Here is a 15443-nt window from a genome sequence, read left to right as displayed (position 1 = left end):
ACAAGTAGATTTAGTAACACTGAGATACATAATTCTGTGTATTGGTTTTTGATTTTGACGAACGGTGTTGGCGTTGTTACTAAAAATAGAAATTTCTGTAAAATACTTTCAAAATGCTACTCCTCCTACAGTTTTGGTATGATTTCAATATAACTTGGCACACAAGTAGATTACACACTAAGGTACATAATTCTTTATGTCCGTTTTTGACTTCAATGAACATTATTACCTTGGTTAATAAAGATAGCAATATCTGTTACTCTCAAAATGCTACTTCAAATACAGTTTAGTCTGATTATAATTTAATGTGGCGTGCAAGTAGACTACACTAAGAACATAAAGAGACTTATTTAAAGATCATTATTCTCTTTTTTGCTAGTGTAAAGTTTCAATTCCCAACTGCTTAAGTACTTTCATCTTCCTTTGCTATAAATACAAACCAGTAGAGCTTCAGTCTAGACAGAGACTTCTGGTTGTACTTTGAACCATGAAAATTGTGAGAATGGAAACACCTTAAATATAAAACCTCTCTGGCATTAAATCTAAAAAGAAATCATTGAGTTTTTTATATGTTTTAAAAGTGTTTTAAGTTAGAAAGTGCAGATCTATTAATATCTAGGGAGTAATGAGTATAGGCAAGCATCCAGTCAAAGATTAATTAATGAGTTCAATGTAGGAAGGCTATAATAGCTGTCTCAATCAGCAGTCTTATCTGTATCCTTTGGGGATTAGACAGAAGAACTGCTGGTCTAGCAGTTTATAGTATATGTCATTTGATGGCCAGCCTTTTTTTCAAAATTAATTTGGTATAGATTAAGGTGTTAAGACTAATTTGATATTGTTTAATATGATGGGCATTTGACAAAGTCCAACACAAACAGTATAGAAATCTGTCAGTTATGTAATATTTGTTATAATTAATGCCTACAGCACATGGGATTGAAAAAGTAATTTTATATTTTAAAAAAAAAATGGAAAAATCATCCCCTACTCTGTCTATGGGTATTAAGTAACCAAACGAAACATGCTAAGTGTATAGTTATGATTAGCAATGGTGCCTCTTTCATAATTGTGAATGCCATGACGTCTAGTTTAAAACATAAAGAAAATTCAATCATTGGATTGTTGCATAATGCTCAGGTGACCTATAAGGCCCCTGGGCCTCTTGTTTTATGATAAAGTCTTTTAATATTCCTCAAGAGAATATGAAGATTGTACATGTTGAAGGAATCAAGTATAGATTGAGGTGAAAAAAAAATCTTTAAAAATCATTTTACAAGAGATCCTTTATAATTGTAGGAACAAGAGCATATGAAGATAGTAGGAATCAAGTATGAAGTCCGTCCACCTAGGCTCTGCTGTCTTAAGATGGCTTATGTCGACCCGGAAACCGGGAAACCAACGAAAAACTCATTAACATTTAAGTGAGTGTGTACGGTCAGATTTTACTTGTAGCACAGTGTACATATACTGTAAGTTTTTAAAAACAGGATTTTATCTATGAAATGCCCAAATGGTAATTACCTGTATATTTCATACATGCCAACTTTTGAAAATTCCCATGGGGGATTTAGCGTGTAATGACAATTTTCAAAGGAATTAATTCAACACAAAAAATAAAGTTTTTCTTCCCACTTTTAAATCATTTTTTTTCAAAGGCTAAGAAATATGAGGTTTTGATACTGTAAGGTCCTGTTTCTGGAAATATTTTTGAGATTTTTTATTTATATTTCAATTAATTTGAATTTCTAATAAGATATTAAATTTACAGAAATTTATACCACCTATCTAAAAGAGAATTATTTTTTTTACAGTCATGAAATTTTTCAGTCTTGATGGTGCCATGTGGGTATTTCCTTAAGACATGCACATACCTAACACATTACTTTTGGGAGAAGGGAGGGAAAAGAAATTCTAATTGACATACACTTGATTGTTTCATCTTAATTTTTTCATAATATTTTAACTGGCAAACTTTACAAAATTCTTCAATATGAAGACAAAATCAGCAGCTATGCGTTGTAATTTTCTACTTTCATTTTCAGAAAACGATCTCTTTGGATTCCGATTTTATGGTTTGATTAGTATTTTATTGTCTTTAATTTATGTTTTTAATAAAATGAGTAATAGTTATCACGTTAGTCTATGTGTTTCACCTTGCATACCCCTTAAAACTGACAAGATAATCCCCTAATTGCCCCAAACTATAAGCTACTTGTACCTGAACTGTGTGCGTTCAAGCGTGAAGTGATTTCCTGTGGCTAGGCCTAATTAACACCTGGTTAAATAAACAATGAAACCTATCTGGTGCATTGAATAAACAAGTCTGAACAAGTTATCCCGATTGTCAAAATTCAGTGGTAGGGAAACTTTTATAATATGAAAATTTAAGGTGATTTTTTTTATCAAATCGGTAAATTAGGGCAATTTTTCTCTCCCGATCGGGAAGGCAAGATGCAAGGGTTAAATCGGGAGAATCCCGCCTAAATCGGGAAAGTTGGCATGTATGATATTTTATGATGTAAGTTTGTATATGTACAACAAGTATATATGGTTTATCTTGGTTTGTTTAACTAAAAAGTATTATGATTTTGATAATTGTCTGATGGAGTATTTTATCAATAACTCTATTACTAATAAGCTGTGTGATATTACAGGTACCATGATATGCCTGATGTCATCGATTTCATTGTTCTAAAACAGTCGTACGACACCGCTATGAGGAGAAAGTGGAAAGCAGGTTTGTTTTGTGAGAAAGTCTATATAATAGTTCTTAGCATAATTTGTTCTTTAGCTCACCTGAGACGAAGGCTCAAGTGAGCTTTTCTGATCACATTTTGTCCCTTGTCCGTCCATCTGTCTGTAAACTTTTCACATTTTTGACTTCTTATCAAGAACCACTGGGCCAATTTTGTCCAAACTTGGTACAAAGCATCCTTGGCTGAAGATGAATTTAAATTTTTAAAATGAAGGGCCATGTCCCCTCACAAGGGGAGATAATCAAGAAAAGACAAATATAGGGTTGGGTCATTAAAAAATCTTCTTCTCAAGAACCACTGGGCCAGATAAGCTAATACTTATGTGGAAGCATCCTGGGGTAGTGTAGATTGTAAATTGTTCAAATCATGACCCCCGGGGGTAGGGCGGGGCCACAATGGGGAATCAAAGTTTTACATAGAAATATATAGGAAAAATCTTTAAAAATCTTCTTCTCAAGAACCACTGGGCCAGAAAAGCTGAAACTTATGTTGAAGCATCCTGGGGAAATGTAGATTCTAAATTGTTCAAATCATGACCCCCAGGTGTGGGCGGGGCCACAATGGGGAATCAAAGTTTTACATAGAAATATATAGTAAAAACCTTTGAAAATGTCCTTCTCAAGAACCACTGGGCCAGATAAGCTGAAACTTATGTGGAAGCATCCTGGGGTAGTGTAAATTCTAAATTGTTCAAGTCATGACCTCCGGGGGTAGGGCGGGGCCACATTGGGGAATCAATGTTTTACATAGAAATATATAGAAAATATCTTTGAAAATCTTCTTCTCAAGAACCACTGGGCCAGAAAAGCTGAAACTTATGTGGAAGCATACTGGGTTAGTGTAGATTTCAAATTGTTTAAATTATGATCAGTGGGGTAGGATGGGGTCACAATATGTATTACAAGGGGAAATCTGGTAAAGAACAGAATGGCCAAAGCTTCTCAGGTGAGTGATGTGGCCCATGGGCCTCTTCTTACCTAAATTGACACTGTCAACTCCAACTACCAAACACCTCTGGTTTATGTGATACTGAAAAGTTACGTTATTCTTTGTAAAGGAGAAAGGCCGAAAACTGTCCATTCTGCGAGAGAAAGAACTAATCGAGGGCGCCGTATCGAGTATCCTTCTTAAAACATGAACGTATAAAACAAGGGAATAAGTAATATAAACCCAACAGTATAAAACTATGTATCAGTGTAAGACATCTTTTTAAATATAAACTTTCATTTTGAAAAAAAAAGTAATTGAAATGTAACTGAAAAGTAATTGAAAATACATGACCTTTTTAGCTCACCTGAGCAGAAGGCTCAAGTGAGCTTTTCTGATCAAAATTTGTCCGTCGTCTGTCGTTGTCGTCATAGTAGTAGTTGTTGTCGTTGTAAACTTTTTACATTTTCATCTTCTCAAGAACCGTTGGTCCAATTTCAACCAAACTTGCCACAAAGCAGTTTTGGGTGAAGGGGATTCAAGTTTGTTCAAATGAAGGGCCACGCCCTCATTCAAGGGGAGAAAATTGGGAATTAATGAAAATTTGGTGTTATCTTTTAAAAATCTTCTTCTCAAGAACCACTGTGCCAGGAAAGATGAAACTTATGGGGAAACTTCCTCAGGAAATGTAGATTCAAGTTTGTTCAAATCATGACCCCGGGGGGGGGGGGGGGGGGGGGTAGGGGGGGGGCCAAAATGACCGACCAAATTTGTACATAGAAATATATTGGAAAATTCTTTAAAAATCTTCTCCTCAAGAATAGCAAACCATTATTGATCATATTTATATGGAAGCATCCTCAGGTAGTGTAGATTCAAGTTTGTTCAAATCATGACCCCCGGGGAAGGGCAGGCCCACAATGGCCGACCAAAGTTTTACATAGAAATATAAAGGAAAATTCTTTAAAAATCTTCTTCTCAAGAATAGCAAATCCATAATTGAACATATTTATATGGAAGCATCCTCAGGTAGTGTAGATTCAAGTTTGTTCAAATCATGATCCCCGGGGGTAGGGCGGGGCCAAAATGGCCGATCAAAGTTTTACATAGAAATATAAAGGAAAATTCTTTAAAAATCTTCTTCTCAAGAATAACAAAGCCAAAATTCATCATATCCATATGGAAGCATCCTCAGGTAGTGTAGATTGAAGATTGTTCAAATCATGACCCCGGGGGGTAGGGTGGGGCCACAATGGCCGACCGAAGTTTAACATAGAAATATATAACATTTTTGAAGAAGTTTTCCAATTATATTACAAATTTAGTATTTTTATCCATATGCCCTGAAAAACTGCCGAATCACGCCGGATACAGTTATGTTCCCCGGAAACAGTTATGTTGCCCTCCCGAACACGGTTATGTTCCCTAGCGTGCAATCATTCTGCATATTAATTACGTCGGGTTCGAAAATCACAGAGGCAGTTGCTAAGCAAACGTAAACAGTTCCGCGAAAGTTAAAAAGTCAAAACAAGATCTGCGATTTGTTTATTTTAATTCAGAGGAATTAGATATTTTAATTGAGGAGAAAAATTCTTTTAATACAACAAAGGTTATCAACACAAGTGTCAGTATACTGAAAACATTCTGCCATGAAACAGGACGGGATATTTCGGAATAGTACTATACTCAACATACATATATGTGTACATAGCGTTCAAGAAATATGTTCGATGATCGATTTGGGTTCAATGCTTAAAAATGTTATATACCATATATTACATGGCTTAATTCTCGGGCAGCAATACCAGAATATTTGCCCCTTGGTGACAGGAAAGCCCTGGAGTGTTATGTCGCCCACTGCCGGCGGCCTCGGGCGACATAACACTCCAGGGCGTTCCTGTCACCGAGGGGCAAATATTCTGGTATGCTGCCCTCAAAGCCATGTAATATATGTATAATATAGGAACATTTTTTAAAAATCATCTTCTCAAGAATAGCAAAGCCATAATTGGTCATGGGACTACTTTTGGATTTTAATTTTTCAATAATAAATAATTTTTCCTAGCCACAGTGCTCAGGTGAGCGATGTGGCCCATGGGCCTCTTGTTGGTTTAATACCCAGGAGCAGAGAAGAAGATTTTTGAAGAATCAATGTATTTTCACTGTATAATCAATAAAGCCCTGCCTTAACATCACAACCCCTGACTTAGTGGCCACAAAATTCACAATTTTGGAAGAAACACTCTTGCTCATCATAACTATATAGTTAGTTTGTTTAATACCCAAGAGTTATGAAAGAAGATTTTTAAGCTTTCATGCATTTCCACTACATAATCAAATGAGTTCCCTCCTTACACCAAAACCCCTGACCCATGAAATTCACAAATTTAGAAGAGGCATCCTTCCTCATGTATTAACGCATTTTCACTATATAATCAATAGAGCCTCGCTCTAACACCAGAACTCCTGACCCTGAGGCCTTAAAATTCACAGTTTGGAAGATGCACTCTTGTTAATTATAACTTTTTACTTAATTAGCTTGTTTAATACCCAGGAGCAGAGGAGGATATTTTCAAAGAATTAATGTATTTTTATTGTATAATCAATAGAGCCTAGCTGCCTTAACACCAGAACCCCTGACCCAGGGGCCATAAAATTCACCATTTTTGAAGAGGCACTCTTGGTCATCTTAACTATGTACTTATAGTTAGTTTATTTAATACCCAGGAGCACAGAAGATTTTCAAAGAAATAATGCACTTTTACTATATGATCTCTAGCACCTTGCCCTAACACCAGAACCCCTGACCCAGGGGCCATGAATTTCACAATTTTGTTAGAGGACTCAATGCTGATTACAATCATGTCAACAGTTTGACTGCTTGATGTCCAGGAGTAAAGAAGAAGATTTTTAAATATTGCATCATTTTTAGTGGTTTTGGCCCCACCCCTCAGGCCCTGGGGGGGGGGGGGGCAGGGACCATGAAATTATAATGTTTGTTCCCCTACACCCATAGATTCTGTATAGTCAATTTTCGTTGAAATTGGTTCAGTGGTTCCAAAGAAGAAGCCCAAACTGGCAGATGATGAAATAAGCAATTAAATGTTCTACTTTCCTATTTGTAAGCATTATATGTCCAGTGGTAAGGAGCCTATTAGGATAGCATAAAAAAGAATGTACAAATGTTAATAATTGATTTATCAAAAATTTTATTTTATTTCCTTCTCTTTCGGGACTTTTTTATTCTCACGTTTATAACTAAACCTAAACATAAAAAAAAAATGTTGGCCTTATAATGAAGAAAGGGGCCTCTTTCAAAATAGATAATTTCAGGGCTGCTGGGTCAGGGGTACCTGGGGGGGGGGTACTTTGACTAAAAATAGATTAATGCTTTGAAATCTGCCCTTTGATAAGCAATGGTGCCTCTTTCAAAATTTGTAAATTTCATGGCTTTTGGATAAAAACACGAACCAAATACAATCGCTGGAAAGTTGTTACATGATACTCAGGTGACCTATAAGGCCCGTGGGCCTCTTGTTTAAATAGATTTTGTGAAAATATAGGATCTCACATGATTTGTAGTTGGATATGATTTTTATCCAATGAGTTGTGTGAATTTTAAAAACAAACAACGATTTGGATAAAAATCATATCTATCTACAAATCATGTGAGATTCTTTTTATCCCATGTTTTTTACAACACAAACAATGTTTAGCACTGTTTTATAGAAGACTCCACTTCATTTTACTTCATCACTCCGCAAAATCCATCGTGACATTACAACTGTGTGATATGAAAACGATATCACATGAGTTATTTCAACGGGATAAAGGGTTAAACATGGAATAAACATTATTTTATTGCCATGAATGAATTCGGGTGAAATACTGCGATTATATGCATGTTTTTGTTCTCCTGGCTGTTTCTCGGAGATGGCTGGGACAATCTTCCTAAAACTTTCCTCAAAGGAGGATCACTGGTTTTAGGTGTGTTGTGTGGTCATCCAGTTTCAAAATGGCTACCGTTGCCATGGAAACCTGCAAAAAGTGACAAATTTTGTCCGCAAGTGTTCTCTCTGGTCCCTCGAACATTCGTCATGAAATTTTATTGATGTAATGATTAGTATCTGTAATTGTGCTCATTGGATTTAAAAATTGGTAATTGTCGATAGTTTCCATGGAAACAGGGGAAAAGTGAAAATTCTTTAACTTTGATTTTTAGGTCACCTGAGTTTCTCAGGTGACCTATTGCTATCCGTTTTCGTCCGTCGTCGTGCGTCATCCGTAGTGTGTTAACATTTGAACATTTTCAGCTTCTTCTATGAAACCACTGAACTAATTTCAACCAAATTTGGTATACAGTATCTATGGATAAAGGGGAACAAAAATTGTGAATTTCATGGTCCCCGCCCCCCTGGGGCCTGAGGTGTGAGGCCAAAACCACTAAAATTATTGCAATCTTTAAAAATCTTCTTCTTTACTTATCAAGCAGTCAAACTGTTTGCATGATTGTAATCAGCATTGAGTCCTTTACCAAAATTGTGAAATTCATGGCCCCAGGGTCAGGGGTTCTAGTGCTAGGGCGGGGCTATATAGATTATATAGTGAAAATGCATTATTAGGTCACCTGAGTCACTCAGGTGACCTATTGCTATCTGTTTTCGTCCGTCGTAAGTCGTTCGTCGTTCATCGTCAATCGGTCGCTTCTTCTCTGCAACCACTGAACCAATTTCAACCAAATTTGACACAAAGCATCTATGGGTGAAGGGGAACAAAAATTGTGAATTTTATGATCCATGCCCCCCTGGGGCCTGGTGGTGGGGCTAAAACCACTAAAATTAATGCAATCTTTAAAAATCTTCTTCTTTACTCCTGGACATCAAGCAGTCAAACTGTTTGCATGATTGTAATCAGCATTGAGTCCTTTACCAAAATTGTGAAATTCATGGCCGTCGGGTCAGGGGTTCTTGTGCTAGGGCGGGGTTAAATAAGTATATAGTGAAAATGCATTATTTCTTTGAAAATCTTTTCTGCTCCTGGGTATTAAATAAACTAACTAAGTACATAGTTATGATAAACAAGAGTGCCTCTACCAAAATTGTGAATTTTATGGCCCCAGCGTCAGGGGTTCTGGTTTTAGGGTGGGCTCTATTGATTATATAGTAAAAATACATGAATTCTTTGAAAATCTTCTTCTCTGCTCTTAGATTTATATAAACTAACTAAGTACATGTATTGCTGTAAATGGTACCATTTGGAGTCTTTGTTGTGTTTTAAAGTTTTCTTACCAGCCAATCAAATTCGAGTACTATCAATAGAGGTATAATAAATATTTTTGATGAAGAAAAGTGCATCTAGCAAAGTTGTTTTTTTATGCCCCCTGGGTCAGAGTGGTGGTGGGTGGGGGGTTAAATAGTCTGAAAATAAATTAATCAACCATTTTATGATAAAATTAAATATGTGGCCCCTGGGTCAGTGGTTCCTTTGGAGTGAGGTGCACAACTAGGTATAAAGTGGAAGTACATTTTCTCTTCGTTACTCTGATCTACCTCTGGGTATTAAGTAAATAGAGTAAGCATTCTTAGTTAATAATAATGATAAGCAATGGTGCCTCTTCAAAATTGTGAATTGTGAATTTCATGGCCTCTGGTTTAAAACACAAACCAAATTTAATTGTTTGAAAGTTGTTACACAATACTCAGGTGACCTATAAGGACCATGGGCCTTTTGTTAAATCAAAGTACTGAAAGGAGTGATACGAGTTGATGTTTTTCCAAGCCTAGCTATAATGGGTATTGTTTTAGTGATGAAAAAAAAAGAAAGTCTTGTCCAGTTTGGGACGACATAAGCTATTGTTTGAAATAGCAGACTTTCTAGCTTATTAAAACTCTACAATTTTACTAACTTTGAAGGCAGTCAGAAGTTTTTGAAAGTACAGACTTGATTATTAAATCATAGCATACTTGATTGTTGAAGATGTTGGTTTCTAAAGGAGATTCAGAATGTCACATGTACATGTAAGATCGTATTTTATAAAGGTGATAGATTCCGTTCCATAATTGATGATGCCTGGTGGTTTGGAACCATTGTCTGTCAGAGTCCATATGAAGCTATTTATCCAGATAGCATGTTCCAATGCTTCATTGTCATGTAAATATAAAAGTATTAAAGTTAACTGGAAAATTATGTTTTAAAAATGATTGCAACATTTTGTGATCAATAAATAATTTTATAGAGATACTGAGATTTGATTATTTTGATTCCATCATTTAAAATTGTATTTTATGCATTGTATGAGATTTCCAAATGCAGCAAACAGAGAAATCTTTTATTGTATACCACAATGTGTCCATACTTGTCTATATTAAGGAGAAAGCCCAGTATATCTGTACTTGTTAGTCAGTATTATGGTATTAAATCATTTTTTGCTGTAGATGGGACACTGGAGAGACAGATAAACTGAGTCCATGGGACATGGAGCCTGTCGATCATAATCGTAAGGCATTTATTCCAGAAGTATTAAATTTTTTTTCTTAAGAATGAGAATGTTTATCAGTTACGTTTAATAGATGAGTCAGTCCACCATACTGTAAATTTGAAGTACCATTATTGAAATGTAGTATTATGTTTTTAGCTCACCTGAGCCGAAGGCTTTGTCCGTCGGCCGTCTGTAAACTTTTCACATTTTCAACTTTTTCTCAAGAATCAATGGGCCAGTTTTCACCAAACGTGGTACAAAGCATCCTTGGGTGAAGGGGGGTTTAAATTATTAAATGAAGGGCCAAGTCCCTTTACAAGGGGAGACAAAAATAGGGTGGGGTCATTAAAAAATCTTCTTTTCAAGAAGCACTGGGCCAGGAAAGTTGAAACTTATGTGGAAGCATCCTTGGGTAGTGTAGATAATAAATTGTTAAAATCATGACTCCCGGGGGTAGGGCGGGGCCACAATAGGGAATTCCAAGTTTTACATAGAAATGTATAGAACAAATCATTAAAAAATCTTCTTCTCAAGAACCACTGGGCCAGGAAAGCTGAAACTTATATGAAAGCATCCTGGGGTAGTGTAGATTCCAAAGTATTAAAATCATAAAAGGGAAGGGGGTAGGGGGCACGATAGGTATAGCAAGAGGGGAAATCTTTTAAAGATCTGCATCACCCAAGTTACTCAGGTGAACGATGTGACCCAAGGGCCTCTCGCTTGCTCAAGATACCTGCTATATTATAGTAGTGAATGGTTGTTTCCTCATAAAATTTGAAAATTCCATGTATTTGTGTGGATAAAATCATATCAGACATTCTGTGGTTTCATGTCTTGTTGATTAGATCTGCTGGCTCATAATGAGTCCAGTGTACCCGTACAGCCGGAGGAGTTAGAATCCCTGGTGTACACCCCGAGGGTGGGGGAGTGGCCCTCGTGTGGGCGTGATGCAGAGTGTGATCGTATTGCTCACGGGATGGAGAGCATCATTCAGCATTGTATAACAGAACAGTTCCTTACACTGGTGGATCTTAATGTATTCCCAATCTACGGCATCATCATAGAATACCTCATAGATCTAAACACCATCAAATCACGACTAGAGAACCGATTCTACAGGTATGGTCAATCAAAAATTTATTCAAAAGAAGACATCATTATAACCTGTTAATGGTAGACAACAGATTAATATGTTACTGAGTATAAGTGAAGTGATACTGTTTCCTTCAGGAGAGTGAGTGCTCTGCAGTTTGACATTAGATATATTGAACACAATGCCAAGGCCTTCAATGAGCCTGGAACTTCTATTGTGAAAAGTGCCAGAATTGTAACAGAGGCCCTGCTCAGGTTTACCAGGTAATTCTCAGAAATTGTCTGATAATGAAAGCCAGTTATGGAGAATTTAAATTTGCCTTTCTATAAATGAATTAAGAATTGAGGTGGAATATGATATAATACCGTATAATCCCTATTAACCGCCCCGGACGCTTAGAAAATTGCAAAAGGAGGGGGGCGGTTATTTTGTAAAGTGAAAATAATCCACCCAAATTATGCTAAATTATTCATTTTCCACTGAGAAATAGGATTATAGACACTTTTCATTTTCACGTTCTTCATCAGGTGACCTATTGCTATCTGTTTTCGTTCGTCATGCGTCGTTCGTCGTGATTTAACATTTGAACATTTTTAGCTTCTTCTCTGAAACCACTGAACCAATTATACGTTTATACATATGTACCTTTTAAAATTAAAACGAGCGTCTCTTTCATATTGGACGTGATACTGACTTTATGTTAAAGAAAGGATTTTTTTTAACGTTTTATTGAAAATTATCATGCAGCTTTTCTAAAGTATGATTTAGATTATATATTTATCATGCTGAATGTTGACATCATTGCTTTCAAGACAGGTTGAAATTAAACATGCAATTCAAAGACGGATCAAGGGCCGTTGCGTCGAGCGCCCCCTCCCCCCATCCACCGTTTGATTTTTAAAAATTTGCTTGTATTTTGTAAAACAAGCATGTAATTAATAATTTTTAGCTCTACTGGTCAGAGACCAGAAGAGCTTATGCGATAGTAATGCGTCCGTCGTCCGTCCGTCTGTCTGTCTGTCTGTCCGTCTGTCTGTCTGTAAACAATTTTTCAAAATGCTACTCCTCCTACAGTTTTGGTCTGATTTCAATATAACTTGGCACACAAGTAGACTACACTAAGATACATAATTCTGTGTATCGGTTTTTGATTTCGATGAACGATGTTGCCGTGGTTACTAAAAATAGAAATTTCTGTGAAATTCTTTCAAAATGCTACTCCTCCTACAGTTTTGGTCTGATTTCAATATAACTTGGCACACAAGTAGACTACACTAAGATACATAATTCTGTGTATCGGTTTTTGATTTCGATGAACGGTGTTGCCGTGGTTACTAAAAATAGAAATTTCTGTGAAATTCTTTCAAAATGCTACTCCTTCTACAGTTTTAGTCTGATTTCAATATAACTTGGCACACAAGTAGACTACAATAAGATACATAATTCTGTTCATCAGTTTTTGATTTCGATGAACGGTGTTGCCGTGGTTACTAAAAATAGAAATTTCTGTGAAATTCTTTCAAAATGCTACTCCTCCTACAGTTTTAGTCTGATTTCAATATAACTTGGCACACAAGTAGACTACACTAAGATACACAATTCTGTGTATCGGTTTTTGATTTCCATGAACGGTGTTGCCGTGGTTACTAAAAATAGAAATTTCTGTGAAATTCTTTCAAAATGCTACTCCTTCTACAGTTTTAGTCTGATTTCAATATAACTTGGCACACAAGTAGACTACAGTAAGATACATAATTCTGTGTATCAGTTTTTGATTTGGATGAACGGTGTTGCCGTGGTTACTAAAAATAGAAATTTCTGTGAAATTCTTTCAAAATGCTACTCCTTCTACAGTTTTAGTCTGATTTCAATATAACTTGGCACACAAGTAGACTACAATAAGATACATAATTCTGTGTATCGGTTTTTGATTTGGATGAACGGTGTTGCCGTGGTTTTTAAAAATAGAAATTTCTGTGAAATTCTTTCAAAATGCTACTCCAAATACAATTTTAGTCTGATTATAATATAAATGTGGCATGCAAGTAGACTGCACTAAGAACATAAAGAGACTTAATCGAGGATCATTATTCTATTTATTGCTGTTGAAAAGTTTCAATTTCCAACTGCTTAAGTACTTTTCTCTTCCTTTGCTATAAGTACAAACCAGTAGAGCTTCAGTCTCGACAGAGACTTCTGGTTTTTGTTACTATCATTAAACAAACTCCATACAGTGTCCATTCTCCGGGACTACTTTCGTTCCCTACGAATAACGATATGGTGTTGTAGCGTAACGTAATACTGAGCTGTCTGGAGCTTGAGCATTAAACACAAACTTATCAGTAGATCTACATGTATCAGTGGCGGATTTAAGGCGGGGGGGGGGGGGCACCCTGCTCCCCTCCCTAAAATTGTCAAAGTTAGCATAAAACATAGTTTTGTCAAGAAAATGTTTAAAATGTCTACTCGGTAGACCACATTTTTACTCTATAAAACCTCCAGAATCCATGAGTTTCCGGGGACTTCGCCCCCTGGGCCCCCACCAGGGCTTTGCCCTAGACCCACTGGGGGCATCAAGGCGGCCCCCAGACCCTCTGCCTAAATCTTGTGCCCCCCTAACTTTAATTCCTGGATCCACCCCTGCGTATGGTATGAGATATTCCAAAATATTATTTTACCGCCATGGCAATGTATTCTAAAATTCCTGCAAGGTGACGATTGGTTTTCTAAATCAAAGGAGGGGGGGCACATATTATAGCAGATGTTCGTTCCCCAGACCCTACCAGGAATGTGCTCCAATTCCCCAGGGGGTTTCAACGCAGTACATTTCCTGTACTCAATACCACCCCCTCCCACGTTATTAAATTCCTGGATCTGTAACTGTAATCTATAAGGAGTTTAGATAATGAAATGATATTATTTTGACAAATTTTGTATGGCTATAGTTGTGAGTGTTTTCGGCAATTTCAAAAGAAACATGATGCAATCAACTATTTATTTGTGTCTGAATAAAGATTAACAGTTTCCAATAGCAATTAACATTTTTCTTTACACAGACAAGTGAAGGCAATTTTAACATATATGAATCCGCCATATATTTAAGAAATAAAAACAAGCACAATCATGCATAATTTTTTGACAAGAGACATGTCTTTCCCCTTTCGCTGCATGCAATCGATGTATTTAGCTCGATTAGGAACTTTTTTTTTAGAAATTAATTAAGTCATTTATAAGACATTAAATTGCTTTTTATAAAAATTATCTGTGTTAAAACGAATGTATCAGACAAAATATTGTTAGGATTTAAAAGAATTTCAACCAAATTACCTATGAAATAATACCTTAAAAATGTCATAGGATATAAATATTGATACAAATGACATTCATAAGGGCTGGGAAGGTGGGGAGGGGTGTCCAGTCCATATCACCGTAGTGAGAATGGTACGAATCAGATCTGAATTTTAAAGATGTCAACTTCCGTCTGTGATGATTATTAGTTCCAAAAAAAATATGAAAAGTTTTTTATCGTTACTACAAGAACAAATGACGTAAAACATTGCGAAGGCCCCAGAATGTTAATGTTTCCAAAGGAAGTGCGACAGGATTGGAGTTGAAATTATAATTGTCACTGAAATCTATCAAATATCCACAAACATTTACATTTAGGAGGTATTGTAAAGCATAATCAATATCAAAAATGTCTGTTTTAGCAGTTTTTGTCTCAGTAGATGTATAGTCACATAAATGACGTAATACATGTCAGCTGTTTGTGAGGTCTATTTTAAAAGAATTCTACATTAAAACAACTTTCAAGAAAAAAACAACTTATTTTGTTAGAAACCCAATCTCGCTTTCTAATGGTAATCCGGGAATGACAAACCTAACTCTGTAAAAAAAAATGCATGCCGTAGTGACGGTGCCCACACGACACAAAATAACATTAGTTTTCGTATATTAATAACATACTAGTACATGTAACTGCAAAAGTGTCACAATATGTAGCTTATGAAAAGGTTAAATAAGAAAAGGGACTTGAACTAAGTTTTGATATTTTTATATTAAGTATTTTGTCATTATGCATTTCGATTATTTGTATTTTGCTTCATTCAAATAGAAAAATATATAGAATGGGGGGGGGGGGGGTACTGATTATCAAGATGTACAATTACGACTACCAATGGACAAG

At 36.0% G+C, this 15443-nt stretch overlaps 1 protein-coding gene across 1 annotated transcript in view; it reads left to right on the top strand.

The window, feature by feature from the left end:
- Positions 1-15443, top strand: part of LOC134255620 (PH-interacting protein-like) — a 41377-nt gene that overhangs the window by 4629 nt on the left and 21305 nt on the right. Inside the window, exons 3-8 of the mRNA XM_062738144.1 lie at positions 1300-1424; positions 2658-2740; positions 9725-9836; positions 10121-10182; positions 11010-11283; positions 11395-11520. Of these exons, the coding sequence (XP_062594128.1) occupies positions 1300-1424; positions 2658-2740; positions 9725-9836; positions 10121-10182; positions 11010-11283; positions 11395-11520 (782 nt within the window). The remainder of the gene's footprint in view (positions 1-1299; positions 1425-2657; positions 2741-9724; positions 9837-10120; positions 10183-11009; positions 11284-11394; positions 11521-15443) is intronic.

This window comes from Saccostrea cucullata, unplaced genomic scaffold (genome assembly GCF_032062105.1).
Source record: "Saccostrea cucullata isolate Sc308-1 unplaced genomic scaffold, CSIRO_AGI_Scuc_v1 ctg951, whole genome shotgun sequence".
Lineage (NCBI taxonomy): Eukaryota > Metazoa > Mollusca > Bivalvia > Ostreida > Ostreidae > Saccostrea > Saccostrea cuccullata.
The sequence above is the reverse complement of the archived record's forward strand: the minus strand, read 5'-3'. Positions and strand labels throughout refer to the sequence as shown.